The sequence below is a fragment of the Acanthochromis polyacanthus genome, chromosome 2, assembly GCF_021347895.1.
Source record: "Acanthochromis polyacanthus isolate Apoly-LR-REF ecotype Palm Island chromosome 2, KAUST_Apoly_ChrSc, whole genome shotgun sequence".
Classification (NCBI taxonomy): Eukaryota; Metazoa; Chordata; class Actinopteri; family Pomacentridae; genus Acanthochromis; species Acanthochromis polyacanthus.
In genome coordinates, this window is record NC_067114.1 from 48,505,891 (window position 1) to 48,533,750 (window position 27,860).

The 27,860-nt window shown below is 43.5% G+C and overlaps 1 protein-coding gene across 1 annotated transcript; it reads left to right on the top strand.

Annotated features, from left to right (window-relative positions):
* LOC110963020 (EMILIN-1-like) lies at positions 1–26,825 on the top strand. Its single transcript, XM_022211173.2, has 14 exons — positions 1–501; positions 5,449–5,574; positions 6,517–6,752; positions 6,885–7,138; positions 7,489–7,662; positions 7,922–8,968; positions 12,029–12,347; positions 16,088–16,306; positions 16,386–16,634; positions 16,945–17,136; positions 20,264–20,371; positions 22,856–22,873; positions 23,363–23,497; positions 24,216–26,825. Exons 1-14 carry the CDS (start codon positions 356–358, stop codon positions 24,536–24,538), a joined length of 3,546 nt encoding a protein of 1,181 aa, XP_022066865.2. The 5' UTR covers positions 1–355; the 3' UTR covers positions 24,539–26,825.
* Positions 26,826–27,860: the final 1,035 nt, after the last annotated feature.

Here is a 27,860-nt window from a genome sequence, read left to right on the forward strand (position 1 = left end):
CGGGGGCGGTGATGAAGAGGAGGAGCAGCTGGTCTCGGTTCAGTCTGTCGCAACGTTTTCTTCTCTTTGTTTCACATGGAAAGTTCTGATGGACCCGCAGGGATCCCGTCGAACCGGAGCGCAGCGGGACTAACGGCGAATTAAAGCCGGCGGAGCAGCGCAGCGGGACGGATCGGAGCTGACAGGCAGCCGCTGTTCGGATCAGAACCCGGATCATGGTTCGGTAAGACGGGCCAACTCTGGAAACTTTTTCTGTTGTCTCCATGGAGACGGAAGTTTTTCCCGCCCGCTGAGGAGTTGATCAGTCTCTGATCGAGTATCGATTCTTGGTATTGATCGTGTATTGATCGGCGGGATGGCCGCGCGCCCGCTGCTGCTGCTGCTGCTCGTGCTCTGGACCTGCGGACACGCCAAGAGCGCGTTCCCTCTGCGACCTTCCTACAGCCTGTACACCGGCGGGCACGCGCACACTCACGGAACGCGCGCGGCAAGCAGACACAGGTAAGATGACACGTGCACGGAAAGGATGATGATGATGATGATGATGATGATGATGGAGGGGGAAGTAGGTGACGTCATTGCACGATGACTTCACCACAGAAAAGTTTGTGTGTGCGTGTGTGCGTGCAACAGATGTTTCAGTGTCACACTGTGGTCAGACAGATGTTGCAATTTGCTGGTCTGAATTCTACTCTGCTTCTGCGGATGTCAGAGTGATGTCACAGGGTGATGATGTCACACACTGGTCTCTGTTGGTGATTTCTGTTTTATTGTCTCCAGTTTCTGTGAACCGGTTGATAGAAAGGTTGTTTTCTGGTTTCCTGAAGGTTTGCAGCATCATATCTATGAGTCTGTCCACTTCACACACTGCCTGAACTTGAACCGGGTCGGGGCTCTGGTCTGGTCAGGGATCTGGTCTGGTCAGGGTTCTGGTTAGTGCTAACCCATCACCTGTGTGTATAAACAGGATGACAGGTGAACTTTGTTGCTCACTGAGCATGTCGTACATGTGAGCGTCCAGCTGAGGCGTCAGCGGTGTTTTAGGTTCAGCTGAAACACTAAAACCACTAAACAAAGAATAATGACATGAACCTACAACAGACATCATAGAGCACAATAAACCACCAACAATAAAAACATTAAAACCTCACGTTTATAACAACTAAAACATCAACAGTTTATTCTGAGACATGCAGGCGAATAAATCCAACCAACCCAGACTGAGAGCGAATTGAAACAGCTGCATTTAACATCTGTCTCAGCTGCAGGTTTCCTCCTCCTCATGTCAGATGGAACCTCCTCCCTGGTTACCGACTCTTCTGCTGGTGGAACGTTCAGCTCCATCAGAAGATTATTATCTATGTGAACTCACATTTAAATCATCAACACTGGATCAGCTGTTCAATCAGCTGCTTAATCAGCTGAGCTCACTCATCATGTAAAGTGTTCACTCATTTCACTTCATCCAGGAACCTGAACCCAGAGTTTGGTACTAAACTCTTGAGAGCATGTTGGTCCCAGGCCCCTGGAGCTATTAGAGGCTCGGTGTCTTGCTCAGGGGCATCTCGACGCGAGCACGACGGGCCTGGGGATTGAACTGCAACCCTCCGGTTGTGAGACGGTCACTCTACCCACTGAGCTATGCCGCCCCTATTCACAAATATATATATTAGCTGGTTTAGGTTAATGTTAGCTGGTTTAGGCCACTTTTAGCTGGTTTAGGCTATTAAAGAGGACATGAAGGTAGTTGGTGTGAGAGAAGAAAATGCAGCAGACAGGGTTAGATGGAGGCAATTGATTCACTGTGGCAACCCCTGAAGGGAAAAGTCGAAAGGAAAAGAAGAAGAGGCTATCATCAGATGGTTTAGGCTATATAGCACAGTCGAACACATTTTAACCTTAACGAGGTTCCGTCCAGGCTCATTCTTTGGGTTAGGCTAATATTAGCTGATTTAGGCTAACATCAGGGTCATTCTTTGGTGTCCTCTCCAGGGATCGAACCTCCAACCTCTGAGTAGTGGACAATCTGAAACTCCTGCTCAGAGGGAGGAGTTTGGTCCAGATTATCTGGTTATGCGAGGAGATTACACATCCAGTCTGAGACCTTCTGAACTACTGCCGCCTGAATAACATGGATAGTGGAACCCTTTAGGCTAACGTTAGCTCCAGATGTTAAACAGCCAGTTATAGTTCTCCCTGAAGAACATTCAAACCTCTTTCCATCCAGACTTGTTTCTGTTTTGTCTCGCTGCAGCAGGTTGGAGCTCCTCAGCTCCTTCTGGTTCATCTGAAGAACATCCTGCAGATCAGGAGTGTAAGCAGGTCTGAGATCAGAGAGACGAATATCTTTCTCCTCATGATTTCATCATCTGTGAGGATTTTAACCTCCTGCAGTTTGAGTTCAACTTTGGACCATAAAGTCCAGAAACGCTGCCAACGAGGCTCCGCCCTCATCTCTGAGGGATGGTAGAACCTCGTCTCTGAGGAACGGTAGAACCTCGTCTCTGAGGAACGGTAGAACCTCGTCTCTGAGGAACGGTAGAACCTCGTCTCTCTGAGGGACGGTAGAACCTTGTCTCTGTCAGTCTGAAGAAAAACTCCAAACCTGTTCTCTAGCCAGCTGTGATGTCATCAGCTACAAACAAACGCCCTGATTACTCATTTCCTGTTCAATGACATCACTGTGTGTGTGTGTGTGTGTGTGTGTATCAACTGTAGAAGCTGAAGATTTTTTCTGCAGTTTGAAGATTAAAATCTGTTGAAAACCTCCTCCTGTCCTCCTCCTGTCTCTACTATGTGTCTCTCCTTGTTGTCCTGGATTCCAGACATTGTGAACCAACAGACTGAATCTAAAGACAATGAGTCCAGTCAGCATTCTGCTGATCCAATATGGCCGACACAGACGCACATTATCAGCTGATGACATCATCACCACTCGTTGAACATTAACACATAAACAACCGATGTGTCATCAGGTTCATCACATTTCACCAATTTCAGCCTCGTCCACTCCTCCGTCCTTCTGCTGGACCCACAAATCAACCTCTGGGCATCACAACAAAGCTGCAGTTCCTCAAATGGACCTGGAGGATGGAGGACGGAGAACTGAGGACGAAGAACTGAGGATGGAGGATGGAGAATGAAGAACGGAGGACGGAGAATGGAGGACGGAGGACGGAGGACGGAGAACGGAGGACGGAGAACGGAGGACGGAGAACGGAGGATGGAGAAAAGCATTTCCTATCCTTCAGTTTTCATGAACAGCATTCTGCTGGTTCAGATGCTGAAAATGGAGCTGCTGATTTTCTGTCTGTGGAGTCTCCCAGCAGTCAGTGAGGAGCTGGGTTTCTTCAGATGTTCCTCCAATAAAATATTATTAAATGTAATTTTTCATGCACTTTACCAAGGATTTGACATGGACACTAAACACCTCCAAATGGGTGAAAAAAATCCCAGCAGTGGATGTTCTTCCTGAAGCAGGCTGGTCTGGCCCCACAACTGCTCAGAAACTTCTACAGAAGCACCATGGAGAGCATCCTCTGTCAGGGTTGCACAGCTAAAGACAGACAGGATCTGTCCTGGGTGGTGAAAGTGGACCAGAGAGCTCCCAGACCTGGACTCTGTGTACACTAAGCACATACAGAGAAGATCAGGGTCCATCTGCATGGACGTCAGCCGCCCAGGACACTGCCTGTTTGTCCCCCTGCCGTCAGGGAGAAGGTACAGGTCCATCAGAACACAGACTACCAGGCTGAGGAACAGCTTCTTCCCTAGAGCTGTTGCCTCCATCACACCACATCTCCTCCCTCCTCCACCCCCCTGTTCTCAAACAGAGACTTTCTGATGGACAATAATCATTTTAATGAGCAATAACCTTTTCATACCGAGCATTTTACTGCATCAGATGCTTTAAAGCAGATGTTGCACCTCATTGCACTGTCACACTTTTACACTTTTTAAAATGCTTGTTCTATTTACTTGTATATATATATTTAATACTTTTGGGTTGTTGCTAGCGATACGGACCCGTACCCGTAGCCTGTGGACTACGGATACGGCACTTGCCATTTGCCAATCAGATACGTGAGATCTGGTCACGTGACTCCCGGTAGACGCTAGCGGTACGGACCGTAGCATCGGTACTACAGGTACGGACCCTAACACTAACCCTAACACTAACCCTAACCTTAACCTTTGCTTACCTTTCAACAGTTTGCAGTGGTTAGCAGCTTCTTGACTCGCGAGACTCGCGTACGGTCCATATCTGTCTGGCAAATGGAAAGTGCCGTATCCGTAGGCCACAGGCTACGGGTACGGGTCCGTATCTGTAGACACTACCATACTTTTGTACAGCTGTTCATTGTTTTGTTATACTATGTTGTTTTTGTTTTTGGAAGTGCCAACAAAGCTTCATTGCAGAAATGCATTAGCAATAAATATCCCTGAATCCTTAACAGTCATAAGAGCAGAACAAAGTCGTACTACAGGTAATGAAGACAATAATTCAGAAGAACACAGTAAAACATGAACAATATAAAGTTATCAACATTAACTTTAACTTCTTTTCAACTTATTTTTCTTTGAACAATAAAACATAAAGCATGAAGCCAAAGTGTGACATTAGATAAACGTAAAACTGCTAACATCCCTGTTTAACCACTATAGAACCATCAGAGAACCACTGGAGAACCGTCAGAGAACCACTGTAGATCCATCAGAGCAGCAGGTTCTAAAGTCTGGTTCAGATCAGGAGCTCTCTCTGACCATCTAACCTGGACCTCACATCTCTGAAACCGTTGGAGCTGATTTTGAATCAGGTTTAATCTGAAAAACTGACCACAGACTGGACGTTTATAAAACTACTGTCTCCCCTGAAATCATCTGAAAACTACATTTTGTGTCATAATAACAGCAGTATTCCCAGAAATACTTGTTTCCTCCAAAATTTTCTCCTCGTCTTTGTCACTGGTCTAAATGCATTATGGAATATTTGGCTGCCCAAGTCCATACCAATCTGGTCTGATAATGTTCCATAATGTGGGCAGAACCACATCCAGGTATTTGATTCGATCTCAGCTAGATGCAGGACTGGGTCTCTGAGTGATGACGTTCCACAAGAACGCATACTGAGAAACGGCCAGAGTTTACCTGAAGTATAGTACAGGTCATAAAGAAACAGATTAGTTGGTTTCATACGTGTCTGGCCTTCAAGCATTCAGTAATCCGACTGGTTGGTTTCATACGTGTCCAGCCTTCGAACATTCAGTAATCTGATTGGTTGATTCTGTCTGCTAGCAGTTTCAAATGAAAAGCTGTTTGTTCATGTGTGAAAATAAAAGCACAAGTGTTCATACAGAACATACTTTGTTGTCACATATGTTGTTTCATGTGTGTTGTTTGTGTAGCTATACTTTTGTAGTAACTTGTGTTGTATTTTGTGTTCCATAGGAACTGGTGTGCATTCGTAGTGACTAAGACGGTGAGTTGTGTCGTCGAAGACGGAGTGGAAACCTACGTGAAGCCGGATTATCATCCCTGCAGCTGGGGCAGCGGACAGTGCAGCCGGGTGGTGGTGTGAGTGTAGACACACCGACACACACAGACACACACAGACACACACAGACACACACAGACACACACCGACACACACACACACACACACACACCTACACACACATGTCTGGTTCTTATATCCCCGTGGGGACTTACCATTGACTCCCATTCATACCTAACCCCTAACCCTAACCTTAACCAACACCAAAACAATGCCTAACCCTAAAGAAACTTTTTTGCACTTTTACTTTTTTCAGTAACAACAACATGGCCAAGAAAACACTGTTTCCCCCCGTGGGGACCTCATTTTTGGTCCCCACCGTGACGCGAGTCCCCACCGAGATAGTGTGGAGTCAGGTCAAAGTCATCACCAAGTCCCCACCAGTATAGATAAACATGTACACACCATGGTAAAATGGTCTGTATTTATGTAGCGCTTTACTATACCTGCAAGGTACTCAAAGCGCTTTACAAGATATGTCACATTCACCCATTCACACACTGATGGCGGAAGCTGCCATGCAAGGCGCTAACCACGACCCATCAGGAGCTATTAGGGGTTAGGTGTCTTGCTCAGGGACACCTCGACATGAGCACGACAGGCCAAGGATCGAACCAGCAACCCTCCGGTTGCAAGATGGCCACTCTACCCACTGAGCCATTCCGCCCAAAGACAACAGGTACACACAGACACACAGACAGCAGGCACACACACACACACACACACACACACACACACACACACACACACACACACACACACACACACACACACACACACACACACACACACACACACACACACACACACACACACACACACACACACACACACACACACACACACACACACACACACACACACCATGTGCCGGTCTCTGATCCTGGATCTGATCTTGGATATGATCCTGCATCTGATTCTGGGTCTGATCCTGGATCTGTCCTCTATAACTCTACTACCAGATATCGGACCTACATGCGGCCGCGGTACAAAGTCGCCTACAAAATGGTGACGGAGATGGAGTGGAAGTGTTGCCACGGTTACAGTGGAGAGGACTGCACCGATGGTCCTGCAGGAACCCAGATGACCTCGAGACCAAGACTAGGACCAGGACCAGGGACGAGCTATGGACCGGGGGAAGGAGGCGGTCAGGGGGGAGGCTATGGGGGAGGTAGTTCTGGATCAGGGGGAAACAGCAGTGAGTTTGTTTTTCCACTCATTTATCTGAAGCTTCTCAGAAAGGTTTAAAGTAGACATCTGTCCTCCCTGTGTCTCATGTCCGTATGAAGTCTTTGGTCAGATGTAGACTGTGTGTTTCCTTTCCTTTCAGGGCGAGCAGAGAATGAAAAGATGAGGCAGCTGGAGGAGGAGATCCAGAGTCTGACGAAGAACCTGCATGACCTTCAGTCCACCCTGAACACCATGAACGAACGCTTCCAGCAGGAGGTCAACAAACCAGGCTTCAGCAGAGGAGGAGAGGCCTCTTCAGGGGGAAGAAACCCGGCCGATGCTGCTCAGCCGGAGATTAAAGAGACGATTCACAGCATCCAGACCAAACTGGACCAACTGGACAACCGCACGCAGGTGATTCTTTCTAATCCTTACCTGAAAGACTAACACAGGTGTCTACAAACTCACAACAACTCACAATGAACACAGGTGTCTACAAACTCAGTGAACAACACATGAGAGCTGCTGACACCCAAACCTGGAAACTCAGCAGTTACCAGGTGGACATCAGGATTCTACCTGTTGCTCCTGGTCTCAAACTGATTTCAGATCTAGTTCATCATGATGGAGAACCAGACGGGTTTCTGTCATATAAATTCATCAAAGTGGGCTTACTGGGATGGATCTGTGATGACCATCAGGGTTTTTATATTTATGTTGAGTTTTCAGTCAGAACTGTAGCTGATGTGACTCTCCTCCAACAGGCCCATGATAAAACCCTGGTCAGTATCAACAACCACCTGGTAAATGGGAAAGGGAATGAGCTGGATGGAGGCGTGTCTGGAGGAGGACTTAGTGGAGGGAAGCTGAACTCCCTGAAGGAGGAGATCCTGAGGGAGTTGGAGAGGAGAGTGTCGCTGTCTTGTTCCTCCTGCCAGGTATCAGACTCCATAAAATAAGACAACAGTTTGTTTCGCATCACACCCAACACCAGTTTTCTGCATCCGTTGTGGACACTAATCACATTCTCTTTCTGGACAGGTAGATGGTTAAAATTTTCAGCTGTGATGACATTAAAATAGTTAAATGCCGTTATCTTCCAATGATAAATGTTTTTGGAATTCTAAACTTGAGCCTTCATGATCAGATGTTTAGACTTCAGCATTTCAGTAGGATTGACCTCAGCGCTGTTTTCAGGCCGGAGTGGAAGATCTGCGCCGACAGCAGCAGGAGGACCAGGAGAGGATTCGAGCTTTGGAGAAGCAGCTAAATGCCATGGATGTTCAGTATCGGCAGAACTTGGACGGACTGCGGCGGGAGGTGGTGCGTTCACAGGGATGCTGCAACAACATCAGTGACCTCCAAAACCGCATCACTGACGCTGAACGCAAGATCACCTCTGCCTCAGAGAACTTTGATGTTCTACTGAACCGTGTGGACAAGGGGCTGAGTGAACCTGGCGGGTCGAGGGGCGGAGGTTTGGCCGGTGGCGGTGGAAACGGTGGACAGAGTTGGGACGGGTCGGTGACGCAGGACGGCCTGGACGATCGGCTGAAGGACCTGGAGCAGCGCATCAACAACACGGTGCAGCAAACTGAGCAGAGCTGTTCCTACCTGGAGAATGACCTGAAGGACTACTTCCATAGAGAACTGGGGGACCTGAGGACCGTGTTCCTGGACCGGTTCGATGATCAGGCCTTTAGGATCGCAGATGTGGAGATGGAAGTGGAACAGGTCAAGACCAAGGTGAGCAACCATGACAAGAAGCTGTCCGAGCTGGAAAACAACACCTCTGTCGTGAACCGGAGGTTGGAGGAATGTAGCTGTGGAGGGTCTGAAGGAGGAGGAGGAGAAAGACGAGGAGATGGAGGTGGAAGGTGGGAGCCAGGAGGAGGAGGAGCTACAGGAGGAGGAGCTACAGGAGGAGGAGGAAGTACCGGAGATTTAGGGGGGCGGACTACAGGAGGAAGAGCAGGGGCTAAAGGAGCTAGAGAGGGAGGAGCCATTGATGGAGGAGGGGGTACCTGGGAAGGGGGTGTGGCTACAGGGGGAGAGAGTGGGAAACATTGGGGAGGAGGAAGCAGGGAGGGTACAGGTGGATGGTTACCTGGGACAGGAGGAGAAAGAGAAAATACAACAGAGAAATCTCTGGAATGGAGAGTGGTGGCCAACGAGGATCAGATCCGACATTTCAACACTCGACTCAAAGACCTGTCAGTGTCCGGAGACTCTCTGTACAACAAGGTGAGGATCACTTGGAACAACATTTGAATTGGGGCTGCACAGCATATTTCATTTCAGTGTGAACATCTTGACATGAAATAAGTCAAATTAACTCAAACACATGGGGCTGCTGCTTGATCCAGAAAGTGCTTCTAGTATTCAGAAATCTACAACAGAAGTCTGTGTGATAGAACAGCATTTACTCTGATTTAAGGCTTCTTAGATTCACTGATTTTTAAAAAACTTTATTTAAAAGAAGTTTGTTGACACACAGGCTCTGCAGGTGAATGATCAGAACTGCAAAAAACATTTCAGGTCCAAAAAGGATTATATTGACCAAAAACATTTTCTCTGTGTGCAGTTATTGCCACACCTAACTACTTTAACTGTTTACACATGTGGATAAAGTTGTTGGTACCCCTCAGTTAATGAAAGAAAAACCCACAATGATCACAGAAATAATTTGAATCAGTCAAAAGTAATAATAAATAAAAATTCTATGAAAATTACCAATGAAAATCAGACATTGTTTTTGAACTGTGGTTTAACAGAATTATTAAAAAAATAAACTCATGAAACAGACCTGGACAAAAACGATGGTACCCTTAACTTAATATTTTGTTGCACATCCTTTTGAGGTAATCACTGCAATCAAACAATTTCTGTAACTGTCAGTGAGACTTCTGCTCCTCTCAGCAGGTATTTTGGCCCACTCCTCATGAGCAAACAGCTCCAGTTGTCTCAGGTGTGAAGGGTTCCTTCTCCAGATGTTTCAGCTCCTTCCACAGATGTTCAGTAGGATTTAGATCAGGGCTCATAGAAGGACACTTCAGAACAGTCCAATGTTTTCCTCTTAGCCATTCCTGGTGTTTTTAGTTCTGTGTTTTGGGTCATTATCCTGTTGAAGACCCATGACATGCGACTGAGACCAAGCTTTCTGACACTGGGCAGCACATTTCTCTTGATAGTCTTGAAGACCTTGATAGTCATCAGATTTCATTGCACCCGCACAGATTCAGACTCCCTGTTCCAGATGCAGCAAAGCAGCTCCAGAACATAACAGATCCTCCATGTTCCACAGCAGGGACACTGTTCTTTATTTCATATGCTTTGTGTCTGTGAACATAGAGCTGATGTGCCTTCCTATAAAGTTCCAGTTTTGTCTCGTCTGTCCAAAGGACATTCTCCCAGAAGCTTTGTGTCAACATGCAGTTTGGCAAATTCCAGTCTGCTTTTTTATGATGTATTTTCAACAATGGTGTCCTCCTTGGTCATCTCCCATCAAGTCCGCTTTGGCTCAAACAGCGATGGATGGTGGATCTGACACTGATGTAGCTTGACCTTGGAGTTCTCCTTTAATGTCTTTAGAGGTTATTCTGGGCTCTTTTCTTACCATTCCTATTATCCGTCTTTACGTCCAGGGAGGTTGGCTACAGTCCCATGGATCTTACATTTCTGAATAATATGTGCAGCTGTTGTCACAGGAACATCAAGCTGCTTGGAGATGCTCTAATAGCCTTTACCTTTAACATGCTGGTCTATAATTTTCTTTCTAATCTCCTCTCTCCTTGTCTTTGTCTGGTCCATGTTTAGTGTGGTACACACCATGTCAGCAAACAGCACAGTGACTACTGTAACCCTATAAATAGGCCGACTGACTGATTACAAGTTTGTAGACACTTGTGATGCTAATTAGAGGACACACCTTGATTGGACATGTCCCTATGGTCACATTATTTTCAGTCTTTTCTTGGGGTACCATCATTTTTGTCCAGACCTGTTTCATGAGTTTATTTTTTAAAATAATTCTGTTGAACCACAGTTCAAAAGCAATGTCTGATTTTCATTGGTTAATTTTAATAGAATTTTATTTATTTATTATTACTTTTGTCATATTCAAATTATTTCTTTGACCATTGTGGGGTTTTCATTCATTAACTGAGGAGTACCAACAATTTTGTCCACATGTGTAAAACAGCACAAAGCTCTGATAAGTGCAACACCATAGGAGAAAGGTTCCAAATGTTTCTTTTCATTTTTTTTTAATTAAACCACCTCTTTCATTCTAGAATGATTCCTTCTTTCCAAACACAGTTCTTCAAGTTATCTGCTAGCAGTTGTTTGGGTTATTGTGCAGCCTGAGTTCAAAGGAAGTCACACCATCAACAATGAACAAGTTCTTACGTATTTAAATAAATGTATAAAATTTTATTTAATTTAAAAAAAATACTCTTACCAACACAAAAATGCAGTGGAGATTTATTTTCCAAATTAGTCTGTATGAACAGGCTTCAATGATGACAGAAACATGACGATCAAAAAGGCTTTATCAGATTAAATCTGTCTGAACACTCTGAAACCTAAAACCTGTCGTGGCTTTCACAGGAATGTTTTCTTTTATAAACTATCAAAGTTACACCATTTTTCAGCCAGAAGTCTAAGCTTATGATTGTGATATTTTATCAAAATCATTCTCATTTGAGATGGCAAAATATTGCTTTAAAAATGAAACAATGACTGAAGATTCTTGAGCTGCTCAACACTCCATCAGCAGAAATGTACCATTTCTGTGTGATCTGTAGGCTGTGTATCCATAGATTAGAGATGAGACAAGTTGACAAGCTAATTCAGAAATACTAACATTTTCCCAAAACTGTGGTGTACAAATAATCAAAGAAATTCCTCTTTTTTTGTTTTTGGCTTCCACCATTCTGACTGAGTCCTACTGCCAGAAGACATCTCTGAGTTCTCTCTCCTTCTTCATGATGTCATCTGATGTCATCAGACCTTCAGGACTTTAAAGATGAATCAAAGTGAAGAAGCAAAGCAGAAAATGCTCAGAGTTCAGAGAGTTCAGGCAGCTACACTTTAACATTTAATGTATGAAATGAAGATGATCAGTGCTTTTTGGAAGATGATATAGAAGACTATCATTTCTATGTCACACAATACTAAACCATAATTGAATGACTTTTCCTTAAAACCAGTTTCTATCTACGAAGGTTAGATCAGGCTGATATCAATAAAACACTTGTGTAATTGTTTGTTCTGATGAATGCTAACATGAAAACCAATGTCCAGGTTGTGGACCTGAGCCACGACGTCCGTAAGATCAAGGCTCTGACTGGAGATCACGGAGAACACTTCAACCGAATTGTGACGGAGGTGGAGATGTTGGGGCATGACTGCGATTTGTGCAGAAAAGTGGAGAACGAGCTGTGGACACTGAAGAATCATTCCCAGGATGCACTGGGGCGCTTGCAGAGCCACATCAACAGGATCCAGATCAGGCTGGACTTGGAGGGAGATGGTTCGAACCTGCAGGACCAAGTCCGCCAACTGCGAGATGATGTCAGGAGGTGCATGGGTCAATGCAAGAGCAGTCCGGACACATCAACAGGTCAGATCTACCAATGAAATGAGCCATTACTAAACCCTGCCTTTTGAGTTGCTGTAGATTGACAGCTCTCTAACCTACACTTCTGTAGAGCTTTCTTGGTCACAGCCTAATAAGAGCTCCCAACAACGTTTCTCTCAAACGTTAGAATTTTAGTTCTAACGTTTGTCCAGTTTTGTAGGTATTGATTGTGCCACATCAACAGACCCTAACCCTATATATCTAAGGAAAATTGGCATCTCGAAGTGCCTCCAATGCGTTTTACACAGCAAATGATTTTTGCTCATTTCTTCAGTCTCTAGACTGTTTTTGTTGGAACTCCTTCCAGGAATTGCATAATAAAGAGCATAGTTCAACTAACTTTGTTGTCACTATTTTAAATCAAACCTGCAGAACTGTGGTTTCGTTTGGGCCTTGGATCCCTCACCACTGTCTTCCAGGCAGAGATTCTTCCCGATCGATTGGTCTTCGTCAAACTCCACCTGCAATCTAACCAGACACAACCTGCCTCTTTGACAACCTCTAGTCCAGGGGTCGGCAACCTTTAACACTCAAAGAGCCATTTCGACCCGTTTCCCACAGAAAAGAAAACACCGGGAGCCGCAAAAACCTTTTGGCATTTAAAATGAAGACAACACTGCATATAGCACTTTTTACCTATATGCCCTTGTTAATTTTGACTAATTAATTAATAAAAATATATAAAGGATTAAAAAAAATAATGTATTTAACCGCACCTTTCTCAGTTCCCAAATTTCTGGCACACCGATAACACCGATGAACACTCCAGCCAGGTAGGTGGCGCTAATGAACCTAAAGTCTGTTTTCCAGCCGTGAAGAAGATTCACAGGATGCACTGTCAGCGCACAACAAAGTTTGGTGAACAGTGATTGAAGACGAGAACACTGTGAGTGTGTTGAGCAGAAAGTTTCTTTTAAAAATCCTCCTGGTGGCAGCTTGGATAAAAGCATGGTTATTTGGAAATTGTGCAACAAATAGTTTTCTGATCACCACAGCAGGGGAGGACAGTTCTCCAGGGCCTAAGTTATTGTTGTTACTTCGGGGTTAACCCCCTTCACTTCCTCAGCAGTCGTAGAAGGCAAAGACACAGGAGCCCGGCCTTATTGAAGAACACTGCAGCCTTTATTGTAAATTAACAGCGGCTGAACCATACAGTCGCGCTAACCCAGCAGCTACACACCTCTTCTCTCTTACTCCCCGAATCTTCCTCGCTCGCGCTACATTCAGGGTCGCTCGGACATCTCACACACACATACGCTGCTCTCTCTCCCTCTCCCATAACGGAGTCACACACTCTCATAACAACACGCAGGCTGGTGAGTGTCGGAGATTGACGGCTGGGACGCATATTTTGACAGACAAAAATGAAGACGTTTTATTTTGATGTTACAAGATCACAATAATCTTCAAATTTAGAATTACATTTTTAAAACTAACAAACTAAAATAAAAGAAATTTTAATTAAATAGCCTGCTGATTATTAATTTCCCAAAGCTACAGGGAGCCGCAACAGAGGGACGAAAGAGCCTCATGCGGCTCCGGAGCCGCGGGTTGCTGACCCCTGGTCTAGTCTGATGTTTCAGTCACATAACATGGAAACACCAAGATGCAGGAATGGAAGAGAAAATACACATCGCTACTTATTCTTTAGCAATCAGGATATTTTGGAGAAAGAAAAGCATTTTTAGGACAAGCAGGTTTGATCAGTGGGTTGAACTACGAAGCATGACTAGTGGGTTAACAGATAGACTGTATTGCCAAAAGTATTCACTCACCTGCCTGGACTCGCATATGAACGTCAGTGACATCCCATTGCTAATCCATAGGGTTCAGTATGACATCAATCCACCCTTTGCAGCTAGAACAGCTTGAACTCTTCTGGGAAGGCTGTCCACAAGGTTTAGGAGTGTGTTCATGGGAATTTTTGACCGTTCTTCCAGAAGCTCATCTGTGAGGTCACACACTGATGTTGGACCAGAAGGCCTGGCTCTCAGTCTCTGCTCTAATTCATCCCAAAGGTGTTCTATCGGGCTGAGGTCAGGACTCTGTGCAGGCCAGTCCAGTTCATCCACAGCAGACTCTGTCATCCATGTCTTTATGGACCTTGCTTTGTGCTCTGGTGCACAGTCATGTGGAAGAGGAAGGGGCCAGCTCCAAACTGTTCCCACAAAGTTGGGATCATGGAATTGTCCAAAATGTCTTGGTATGCTGAAGCATTCAGAGTTCCTTTCACTGGAACTAAGGGACCAAGCCCAGCTCCTGAAGAACAAGCCCACACCATAATCCCCCCTCCACCAAACTTTACACTTGGTACAATGCAGTCCCACAAGTATGGTTCTCCTGGCAACCACCAAACCCAGACTGGTCCATCAGATTGGCAGATGGAGAAGCGTGATTGGTCACTCCATAGAAGGCGTCTCCACTGCTCTAGAGTCCGGTGGCGGCTGCTTTACACCACTGGATCCCATGCTTTGCATTGCACTTGGTGATGTCCGGCTTGGATGCAGCTGCTCGGCCATGGAAACCCATTCCATGAAGCTCTCTGCTGAAGCTCTGTTCTTGAGCTAATCTGAAGGCCACATGAAGTTTGAAGGTCTGCAGAGATTGACTCTGCAGAACGTTGGCCACCTCTTAGCACTATGCGCCTCAGCATCCTCTGACCCGCTCCGTCAGTTTACGTGGTCGACCACTTGGTGGCTGAGCTGCTGTCGTTCCCACACACTTCCACTTTCTTATAATACAGCTGACAGTTGACTGTGGAATATTTAGGAGCGAGGAAATGTCACGACTGGATTTGTTGCACAGGTGGCATCCTATCACAGTTCCATGATGGAATTCACTGAGCTCCTGAGAGCGACCCATTCTTTCACTGATGTTTGTAAAAACAGTCTGCATGCCCAGGTGATTGATTTTATACACCTGTGGCCATGGAAGTGATTGGAACACCTGATTGTGATTATTTGGACAGGTGAGCAAATACTTTTGGCAATATGGTGTATGTTGAGCAAGTCAGAGTTTTCAGTATTAAAAATGTGTCTCTTTTTTAACCTGCTAGATCTCCATGGTAACCGATGCTGATCTGAACGTTCCTAAAACCCCTGAATGAAGCCATTACAGCATCACACACTGGATGCACCCTGTTGCCATGGAAACCTGCATGTGTTCAACTGCTGATACAGACATCCCATACATGCGTTTTTTTTGGGTTTTGTCTGTTTAAACTGCTGGTCCTGCAGCCGATAGATCACTGATTAGAACATTGATCATCTATTGGTAATTATTACAGAGAATATTTAATCAATATGTTCATAAATTGAAGGGATTTCCTGCATTATGGGATACAGTCAGACCTAAATACACTTCCAGCATTCCTGTCCTGCATTATTTACAGTTGCAGCATTTTTGTTAAATTTTTGCTATGACATTCCCCCCCCCAGGAAACTAACCCTGCAGGCTGCAGCAGGAGGATCATGATTGGTCTGTTTACTGCAGAGGGGTCACATGATGCATTAAACTCCTCCTCTAATGTGAACAGAGTCTGAAGTAGAAAATCTGATTCAACAAAGGAAGCTGATAATTTGTAGTTTAGATTTGTAGAACCTGCTGTGTAGCTCAGCTCTCAGCAGCATTTGGAGAAATCTGTCTGTGTGATGGAGTGGCTGAGACAAGTTTAAATGTGAGCTGATGAACTTAATGTTTTGTGCAAACTAAACTTCTAATAGGTGGTGGTACTGGTGGTACCAGTGGACACGGCCCCAGGTTGGATGCTGAGAAGCCTTTGGACGGCCACAGTGTGATTGGAGGCTCCATCAACAACAACCAGCTGAAGACGCTGCAGGGCGAACTGTCCGAGGTCATCCTCACCTTCAGCTCCATCAATGACACCTTGAAGGGTCTTGAACACACGGTGCAGAAACACGGCAGCGTGATCACTGACCTTGGTGAGCCAAACTTAGTAACGCCATCAGTCTCCATTCATTCCCCAGTTAATGCTCACTCCTTCACCCTGCACCCTGACAGGGAACACCAAGGACAAGATCATCTCTGAGCTGGACAAGATCCAGCAGGAGGTTACGGAGCACATCGAGGAGAGCCGAGACCGCCTGGACAAGATGGATCGCGATGTCCGGCGGTTCGAGAGCACGCTGCTGGTGGAGATGGGAGACTGTAGGAGGTCTGGAGATGGGCTGGAGAAGAGGCTGTCGAAGCTGGAGGGAGTCTGTGGGAGGCTGGACAGTGTTTCTGACTCCATCCACAAGATCAAGGAAGGTGTGTTTCATTTGGATGAAACTTTCAAACGTTTTTAACATGTCATACGTGGCGTCCCTAACCCAACAGTTTCTCTGCTGATGTCTGAGCTCCAGTCAGGAAATAAATTCTGCAACAAACAGATCCAACTCAGATGAACAATCTGCAGTTTTCTGATTCATCAGTTCAGATGATTAATAATGGAAGCATCAAAAACTTGAGAAATTCTTCTTTTTTTTGTCCTGTGTAGTTTATCTAATCTAATCTAATTCTATGGTGTAAAGTCCTTCACGTCTCGTGTTGTCATGTTTTTTGATGTTTACGTGTTCAGGGCTGAGCCGGCACGTGTCAAGTTTGTGGACGTGTGTTTCTGGTCTGAATGAGTCGGTTATCCATCATGGAGGAATCCTGGACTTTATTCAGAAGAACCAGGATGATGTTCACAGCAGGATGAAGAACCTGAACTCCAGCCTGAACCAGGCCTTTAAAGAGCTGCAGAGTTTCTCCGACCATGACCTGACAGGTGAGCTTCAGTTATTATCCTTCAGTTATTATGCAGCTCTATGCAGAAACAGCATGAAAATGATCTTATGATCTTTGATTATCTTATTCCTAAGTGATCAGTCATGCCCAGATCTGTCTTGATGACCAACACGTGTTCCACTGCTTCTCTTGAATTTCATAATGCTCAGACAGATTTATTAATTGTCGGATTTGAAAAGAAGGTTCTTTGTCCTTGAAAATATTTGGTCTTGATGACTTGATAGAAAATAAACCTTCCTCTGCGTTTGGTGCAGCTCATTAGAGTTCAGATTTATTGTACAGGTGGTGGTTATACAGCACAGAGGAGATGTCAGTGTGTAAAATAATGACTGTTCTGACTGCAGGCTGCTCAAGTAAATGTCTGCAGTCACTCTGCCCTCTGCAGGATGAATGAAGCGTTGCACCATATAAAGGCAGTGTTTCTGAAAATGTGATGAAGCAGTTGAGACAAACTGAAGCTCTCCGGTCGTGTGCTGATGTCTTGATGGTGCATTGTTTTGTTTTGTAGGCCCTGCTCTGTCCCACAGAGGTTTGAACTTGTACCTCTTTTAATTAACTCACTAACTGAAGAGCCAGAAGGGAAATCCATCCATCCATTCTCTATACACCGCTTTATCCTCACGAGGGTCGCTGGAGTCTATCCCAGCTGAGTCGGGTGAAGGCAGGGGACACCCTGGACAGGTCACCAGTCTGTCACAGGGCTACATATACAGACACACAATCACACTCACATTCACACCTACGGGCAATTTAGAGTAACCAATTAACCTCAGCATGTTTTTGGACTGTGGGAGGAAGCCAGAGTACCCGGAGAAAACCCACGCATGCACAGGGAGAACATGCAAACTCCATGCAGAAAGATCCCAGGCCGGGATTTGAACCACGGATCTTCTTGCTGCAAGGCCAAAGTGCTAACCACTAATCCACTGTGCAGCTCCCCAGAAGGGAAATGCCATCACAAAAGAAGAAAATCTCAAAGACTCTCCAAGTCTGTCAGATTTCTATGTTGAATGCTGTTAATTTAGTCAATCAGCAGTGAAACCTGTTGTCAGCTGGTTGGTCAGATAGTTAACACACTGCTTCTGACGGCTTTAAAACCTACAGCACTCCAGTTAATCAATCTGACTAGACTAGGGTTTGTCTACTCTAACCCTAAAGTTTGGTAAATATGAATAAGAAACTTTTCCAAATGTAGTGAAAAGTTAAGTTGTATTCAAAGGTTTTGTCCTAAATCTGGCTCTGTGTTCACACCGTATGAACCTCTCATTTGTGTCTGGATTAAATATATTAGGTCTGTGTGATAAACAAGTTGTGTCAATGGCAATATAGAGTGTTTGATAGTTTTACTTGAAAGCACACAATAAAAACACAAAGTTCAGTTACATGAACAAACTCCAAGCTCCCTCCTTCCCTGGATCACATTCTTTAGTAATGAAGCCCCTTCACCCTCCGTCACTTTAGTTCAGGTCTTCAGAACCTCCTCTGATGGAGGCTGGAGAAGTTCCTTGATCATACATGTACATGTCCAAGTGATGACCCAAACTGAATACTCAGAAATTTGTTTCAATAACTGACTGAATATTCACCAATCAAAACAGTTGTTAGCTGCAGTTAGAAAACAGGTAAAATGTGCACAAAAGTTTCCGTTCAACTTGAGGTATAGGGTTAGTGTGTACTGTAACTGAGTTAAACCACAGTCTGGTCCAGTGTATCTGGACTAGACTGTGGTTTAACAGTGACCAGTACTTCTCCTTTCACCAGTGACTCTAAATGGCCTCCTTAAAATGCAGTTTTAAAGAAAGCCCAAAATGCCACAGATACAACAGAAAGAAGATAAGAGGTTGTTGGACCCTGGATGCTGCAGGTCATTTAGAACTGAAGGTCCACACCTCCACTATTTGTCCTCTAAGAAATCGTTTGAGGCAGTTCTGGATAGACATCTCCAACGACATGATCCTGTCCCACCAAATGTCCCCCAACTTCTCTGAATCCTCCAAGAAAAGCAGGAAAACATTCAACGACCATCACTGTGTCAGTGCAGATGTTTCTTCCTGAGATTTTTGGTTTCTGACCCAACTGTGAATCTGCACAGTGGAGCAACAAATACAGAAAGAAACAGAATAATAGACAGAGTTTACATGCTGCTTTTACTTTTGTTCAGTATCTGTGTAAATTTGTTTGTTTTTTCGCTGCTGGGTTAACATTTAAATTATTACTTGTTAACCTAAATAAATAGACTCAAGTGTAGGCTACTCAAATAGACTCAAGACACAGTTTAATTTAAAAAAAAAACAACCACTTTTGTCTACTGTTGTTTTTTAATGAGCAAATCAGTCAAACATATTATTATGCTTCATATTATTATGCTTATAGTTATCATAGATATTGACTGAAATTAAACATTTTACTGAGACACACCTTTCAGATATATCGCCCAGCCCTATTTTTTTAATATTAAAACTGGTGAGCTAACAGTGTGATTAGAAAGCTAGTTTATACACTAATCTTCAGAAACATGGTAGAGCACGCCACTGGTCCAGATGAGAAGCAATGAGCCATTCATTCTCTGTACACCGCTTTATCCCTTTATCCTCACTAGGATCATGGGGGGTGCTGGAGTCTATCCCAGCTGACTTGGGTGAAGGCAGGGGACACCCTGGACAGGTCACCAGTCTGTCACAGGGCTACATATACAGACACACAATCACACTCACATTCACACCTACGGACAATTTAGAGTAACCAATAAATCAACCACTGTGCAGACCCAGAAGCATCAGTGATTTTCTGATGGGGAACATGCTGCTCTCTGTTTGCTTTGCTAGCAGCATGCTAAGACATCCATCCTTCTCTGATACAGTTTGTGAAATGATGGTTAGAATCACTGTACTGTGTGAATTTGTGAATCTTTTTCACGTTTGACCTCTGCCACCTTCACCTTCACTTTCTGTTAGCGTTTGAACACAGTGGGTTCAAATCCACACAGCTTTATTTAAACACAGAATACCCCAGAGTTTCTGCAAACGATGTCTGCATTACTTTTGGAACAAATCATATCTACAATGCTGTAAGGAGGGTTCAACAAGACGTTCATGCTCATTACACAGGCCTGCCTGGACCTCCAGGACCCCCAGGAGAGAGAGGTTTCAATGGACTGCCAGGCCCCAGAGGGCCCCCTGGACGACCAGGAGACAGTGGTGCCCGAGGCCCGCCAGGTAGGACGGATAGTGTACATATCGTGATATTATAAAATCAGAGGACAGTTCATCTTCAAACTGCTACTAACCCTAACCCTACTTACTGAGATTTCCAATTTAAAAACTAGAATTCAGAAATGTTAATCTGAATGTTAATCTGAATCTACCTGAATGTAGCATGTATAAAACAAAAGCTGTTCATCTAATAAACAGAGAATTCTCTACATGGTAGATTCAAAATAATGTTGAGACAGCAATGTCATCTCGCTGAGCTTTTTCCACATTTAAAGTTTACCTATAAGGTAAAGGCCACCAAACATTTAATGTGAAAATCTTAAACAACTTTCACACAGAACGCAGTATGCGCTACGCTCAGTACGGTTTTTAGTCATAGATTAGCAAACGAGACAGGAGGAGGTATCAAAATGTGGGTGGCATCACATCCTCTCTAGCGAGAAGCTTTCAGTTTGCAAACACTTTGACAGGGAAGATATATTTGCGCCGTAGTAGCAAACATTAGCACTAGCCTCGCTAACACGCAGCATTGGCACTAGCCTCACTGGTATCAAACCTTCGTCCACGAGTCTCAGTACAACTGCAAAGTTGTTATAAGTCAGACACAGCTCTGTTTTGTTTCTCCACTTTGCCCTCTGAACCATCCAAGATGCCTCGTCCTTATTTAGGGTCAGGGTTAATTTTTTTTTTATTTTTAATTTGCCCTGTGGTAATATGTCATAGCAGTGAATAGATAGGTTTCACTGACATCACACTTCCGGGTCAGTAAGTAGCTCAGCGCCATTTTGAGTGGTCAACTTTGTTGAGTCCGTGACCGGAGTTTATCTTTCAGCCTAATATTTGTTGGCTATGGCTGCCACTTAGCTGAAAAAGTATATCGACACACTTGATAGCACTTCAAAAGAGCAATATCAGAGGAAGTTGGATTTAATTGATGGAATCGATCCTTAAGTTACACAGAAGGACTGAACAAGCACCAACGCCTGCCTGAGGTGAAGTAATTTGAGTAAGTTTCAGCCGTTTGCGCTCATAATATAAGGAAGTAGCACTTCAGACACAGATTTTTTTGCCGAGATTTTGAACACAGTTTGGTGTAGAATTAATCTGAAAACACCATTAATTCAGGTCGCCAATTTAACTAACAATGAACCTAATGATTTTTTTCTATTAATTAGCGTATCATTGGTCTAAATTAAATTAACTGGAATAAACAGTGGAGTCTGGCTAGGATCACGCTAATGTGAGCTAACCTCCCAGTGTGGTGTCCTGTTGGGGCAACGCGAATCCTCGCTTCGAGAAGCAGCTATTTTGAAAAGATCTTTAGGTCAAAGCAAATAACGGTTGAAACACCTAATTTCCACAATTGTCTAAATTATACATTTGTTATCTTTCATTCGGCAAACATTACAACTCCCGAAATGTATTTTTTTTCAATGAAATAATCAAATTTGAGTAAGATTTTTCGCTGTTTGCGAGATTTCAATTGTGTTTTCAAAGCAATTCATGCACTAAAAGTTTATTTTACCACAATAAAGTGTATTTATGGAAGACGAATTGAATGATAGCCTACAAAGTAAAAGTGAAAATGACAATTTCTTAATGATACGGGTTAAAAAACATGGTAATTACCAAGTGTGGTGTCTCAGCCGGCTGAATTTCCTTGTCTGTTCACCCTCGGCTCCGTTTAACTGGGCCTTCTGCCCTGTTGTGGCAGCTGTGGACACAACAGGCGTGAACCATTCTTGTCCCCAGTCACACTGCAAACTATATTTATCTTGCTCAATATTTATCTTGCTCGCTGACTCCTGACCACAACAATTTCAACACTAAACACACAATATGGCGGACCCGGAAGTGTGATGTCATGTGAAACCTATCTATTAACTTCTGGTCTCTGATCTCTGCACTGGTGCTTTGCTCGGTGCAGCAGCATTTTTTTGTTGCACGGCTCAAGCAGTTGAAGTGAATGGGTTTTAGAGCTTGGCGCCGCCGTTGCCATGTCCTGTGTGAAGGTGATGTTAAGTATCATTCATGGAGATTAACATCATTTAGGGCAGTGGTTCTCAACCCTGTTCCTCAGGACCCCATGTCCTGCATGTTTTAGATGCTTCCCTGCTCCAACACACCTGATTCAAATGATCAGCTCGTCAGCAAGTCTCTGCAGAAGCCTGATGACAAGCTGATCATTTGAGTCAGGTGTGTTGGAGCAGGGAAGCATCTAAAACATGCAGGACATGGGGTCCTGAGGAACAGGGTTGAGAACCACTGATTTAGGGAAAAATTTAATACAATATTAATTTATTTTTATGATGCTCCTCTTTTTGAATGTTTGCTGATTTTATAATGCAATTATGTAAAGTGTCTGAATATTTTGAAAAGTGCTTTAAAAATATAATCTATTGTTATTATTGTTACTATTCCAGTCTTAAACTGTTGGTTGCTTTTTGTTTTTCCACCTTTTCTAACCGCCTCTCTGGTTTCTTACAGGTCCTAAAGGTGAAACAGGTATGTCCTTTTTTTAAGAAAAAGTTTTCATACTGGCAGTTTAGCCACGAATAAAATGAAGAACAAAATTCAGTGGATGTGTGGACAGTTGGTGTCCGGTCAGCAGGAACACTTGCAGACTAGAGACTGCAAAGACAAAACTAGAGACACGAAAGCTGCAGTCTGTTTCTGAGTGAAGGAAAAGTCTTCCCACCCATGAAACCTGCAGTGTGGAAGCCAAGCGCTGCAAACACACACTGCGGTCATACATTCAGGAAACTAAAGGGAAACTTGAACAAAGAACTAACATACTGTCATTTCTGCAGTAACTGTGCTGAAAATAAGGCAAGTAGCACCATTTTAAGGACTCAGCAGGCCTGGTAGCCAAGAACATCTAAACTGTGCTGGCAGACTGTGATCTCTTGTTAATCTGTTGTCGATTTGTTATTGTTGCTTCACAAAGTTCTTCTGTGCTGTCTCTTTGGTCTGACTTCATCTGTACATGTTCAGGTCATCCTGGTGTTGATGCTCATGTTCCCAGACTGTCGTTTTCTGCTGCCCTCACCGTCCCCATGGACAGAGCAGGAACCATTGTCTTTGACAAGATCTTTGTCAACCAAGGAGACTTTTATGACCCAAAAACAGGTGGGCCTATAGTTCACAACGTTGGGGGTGTAGTCCCCAGCCCTTCTCCAAGAGACTGAAGCCTACTATCAGTGCTGATGTTTGCACCACAAACTTGTTTGACCAGGAGTGGTATAGGGTTACCAATCCCGGTCCCCTCTTCTTCCCCAGAAACTCAGATTGAAATGTCTTGCTACTGAGTCTCCTGACTAGGTCCTTGCTTGTGTTGTGTCTGCTCTCAGATGTATAAAATCATCTGCTAAATGAAAGTGTAGAATTGCAGATTCATTGAATTTTACTTTGGTCAAATCTAAACAATTATTTTGATGATGTAATTTCTTATATGAATTATTGTAGTGGTAATTTCAAGTCGACGTTAGATCACAAATTTGATTGTTTTCTGATGATCACTGAATTCAGACCCAGTTAGATATCAATCAAACTGGGTCTTACAAAGTAAAAAAGTAACTTTCAGCATAATAAATGTAGAGCAAATCTAATGCTGGCGTCTGGGTTGTTTTGACATCTCAGAAATATATTTATGACAGAAGTGAATACCGCATGATTCTAAACTGTGTCATCTCTCAGCAACTGAATGAGCTTACTGTGTTGTTATTGTTGAGGTCCTGATCAGCTCAGTGAATGAAGAAAATCAAGTAATGACATCTGTTGAGATCTGCTGACGTGTTGTTTCTGGTGTTTTGAGCTTCAGCCTGATTAAAAAAAATGTCTCTTTCAGGTATTTTCACCGCCCCAGTAGACGGACGTTACTTCTTTAGTGCCGTCCTCACGGGTCACAAAAACGAAAAGATTGAAGCGGTCCTGTCAAAGTCGAACTACGGCATGGCCCGGGTGGACTCAGGAGGCTACCAGCCTGAAGGCCTGGAGAACAACCCTGTAGCAGAGGCTAAGATCACTCCGGGCTCTCTGGCTGTCTTCAGCATCATCCTGCCTCTACAGACTCGAGACACGGTGTGCATCGACCTGGTGATGGGCAAACTGGCCCACTCTGTGGAGCCCCTCACCGTCTTCAACGGCATGCTGCTGTACGAAGATATGTGATGCTCCATAGCAACGTCTGAGAAACAAAGAGGCCAGAGGATCTAACAACGCTGTTTAAGATTCATGACCAACTCACAGGAGGCGGGCCAATAAACTATGATGTCACTTCTTCATTCAGGAACGATCCATTGACAAAAAGATGTATTCCTTCATATACTACACTGTCTACACAGGGACCTGCTGGACTTGTTTTTCTGAGGAGGCTGCAGATCTCTTCCTGTTTGGAGACTTTAAACGTGGTTACACCATCTGATGTCAGCACTGTGAGAACCAATGATCAGCTGACGCTTGCCAGACCTGCTTTGTTTAAACAGCCTGTGAAAGTACGCAAGCTCTTCATTGTGAATTCTAAAGGGCCATTAGCGCCCTCTAAAGGCTGCAGAGGTCATTACACAACAATGAACAACCCCAATGATTTATACTGTATACTATTAGATCATTTTCATCTCTCTACCCAAGGGTGGTGCTACACCAAAGTTTGTAGATTATTCAAATTTAAGAGCAGAAATGATATCAGGGCATTTATTGATCTTCTGACCAGTTGATGTTTAGATATCTGTTAATGAATATCTGAGTAGATAACAGTTGTCTTGTATAAAGTTTGGGTCCCCCTTCTGAAAATGAGCTTTTCATCAAGTGTTTATGCACTGTTTAGATTCATGTAATGACCTTGAATTAAACAGTATTTAGTTAGCGCTTATCTCCCCCATGATCAAATGATCCCATGATATCTCCCCAGTCTGTGCAGTTTTTCTGCTGGTAAACAAATCAGAATATTTCACTGACATGCTGAACAGTTGGCAAACTGTTCTTTTCTTTTTACTGCCTTCTGGTGATTGTGGCCACGGGACTCATTTTGAACTTCATCCATCTCCAGAATCGCTGCGTCTTATCCAGGTGTTACTCTGCAGTGTCTTATCCAGGTGTTACTCTGCCTCCTCAGGTAATAACCTGAGGTTATTTGTGCATCAGTCATCACCACTATTGTCAGCTGAACCTTCCTGCAGCTCTTGTAGTCAGACAGACATGCTTTGCTTTGTCTTTCTGTCCCATTGTTTAACCTCAATGTCTTCTAGGCATCATGAGTTACCTTCATTTTGAGATCCTCAGTTACTGAGTGGAACCAATGGAATTCATGATCAGCAGAAATCTCCTAATGATTTTTGACTTTCAAGTCTGAACAAATCAGGCCTCATCAAGTTTATGAGACCAATTGTTATTGATTCTCTCACTGTTGGATAGGGTTTGATATCCGTGAACAAATACGTGACTGTGGAACAAGGGACTGGACGGACAGCTCATTGTCCAACCTTTACCCTGTAGATCAGATGTTGCCATGGCAACACGTGACACTGTGACTTGAAATCAGTTGAGAAACAAAGAAAGCTTTTGCTCTGCAGCTTTCTACAAACTGTTTGTGACGGACATGAGTTAACATCATGAATGTTTTTCCATTAAGCTGCACTTTTTCTTGCTTTATTGGGGTTTTTATGTTCTACCGAATTTTAATTCATGACTGCAAATTGTCACATTAATGGAGAAATGTTAAAAGACAAGGCAGGCAGCACTCCATATTTTCTGACTATCAATGAAGTCCATTAAAAAACCAGTGTTGGAAGAAACATTTAGACACTTTACTAAGTAATAAGATCATGCTGTGGAAATCCTGAGTTACAAAGCCTGTAAATGAAACTGTCTGCCACAGAAGAATGAGTGATGAACCCCACAACACCTATTAGCAGCTAGTACAGTCAGTTTGAGTCTAATCATGGGTTGTGATGATATTGATGATACCCTAATAATCAGTCTTGTCAGACTTTTTGTTTATGACTAACATGAAGCACATCCATGGAAGGATGGACAACACACACAGTCAGATGTTCCATCTGATGACGGTGTTTGCGTTGAGGATAACTGTGATTATTAAGACAACTGCCTGAGAAGGACATATGAATCTAGTATTTAAATGTTTTCATAGCATATCAGTAATGCATTCAACAGCTCCATCTGTCTCAATCTTTCATGAGACACTGAATGTGCTGCAAGGACGTGTAATGGTTTCACATCAGGAACCTTTTTTGTCACAACTGTCTACAGATGAACTTATGAACTTGTGTTAAAAATATTTCCAACACTTATACTGTATCATTAACACTGAGAGAAAGAGATGTGATGGGCAGTCCTCCTTCCTCGGTGGATTTAGAAACTACTCTGTAACAGGCATCTCTCATGTACACTTTTGTATTGATAAATAATTTTCACTGTAATTAAAGAAAAAAAAAGTCAAGTCTTGCAGGTTGCTTAACAAGCTGTTTTTCTGTGTGGAGCAGCTCCTGAAACCCAACATTAAGAATCACTGTCTCATCATGTTTCCTGGTGTTATGTGTCATTGTTTTATTTTTCTTTGCATGGAGACGTCTTCCACTTCCACCTGTTTCCACATCCCTGAGTCCAGGTTCTGAGAAATCGACACCATCTTCTCCTGCCTAAATATCTTCCTTGTCAGAAGGGTTAGGGTCAGGGTTAGGGTTAGGTAGAGGGAAAGGGGCCTGTCTCCCTAGTTGGGGGGCAGGAAATGCACGGGCCCTCCCTCTGGTACGAGGGGCGACGCCGTCTCCTCCCGTACTGCACCAGTTGCCAACCATCAGCCATGGTGGCAAATGAATTGTCTATTTTTAATTATTTATGTTAATTTATTTTTTAACTATAAAAATATGTGGCTCTTCTATTTATACCCCTGTGGACTTAATTTCAGTATTTTATCGAAAAATGTTTTTTAACCGAATGAATTTAATCTAGTCGTCTATTTAACCATTATAAATTCCCCCAAAGCCAATTTAATGTATTTTAATGTATTTTAACCTATTTTAATGTATTTTAACCTATTTTAATGTATTTTAATGTATTTTAACCTATTTTAACTCATTTTAAACTACAAAATCAATGAAATTGAAATAAAAAGCCTATAATTAAGGATAAACCATAAGAAAATAAGAAAAATCAATGAAATTAAATATTTAAGTAGGGTTAAAGTCATGAATTAAAATGGGAGTTAGAAATTGGGTATAGAATTAATTTTAAATTTAGATTTTAAGTAGATTGGGGTTTAAATTCTCAATATAAAATTAAGTTTAGGGCCAAATTAGGTTTAGGATAAGATCAAATTTTTGTTAGAAGTAAAATTTAGGTTTAGGGCCAAATACAAAGGTCAGATTAAGTTTAGGATTAGGATTAGGTATAAGGAGGGTTAGGGTTAGTGGGTTAGGTAGAGGGAAAGGGGCCTGTCTCCCTAGTTGGGAGGCAGGAAATGCGCGGGCCCTCC

Excerpts from the sequence above, each read along its gene's own strand:
- LOC110963020 (XM_022211173.2), top strand. The coding sequence starts at position 356 with ATGGCCGCGCGCCCGCTGCTGCTGCTGCTGCTCGTGCTCTGGACCTGC. Across the intron at positions 5,575-6,516 it reads CAGTGCAGCCGGGTGGTGGT|ATATCGGACCTACATGCGGC; the intron begins GTGAGTGTAGAC and ends CTCTACTACCAG. Across the intron at positions 7,663-7,921 it reads TGTCTTGTTCCTCCTGCCAG|GCCGGAGTGGAAGATCTGCG; the intron begins GTATCAGACTCC and ends CGCTGTTTTCAG.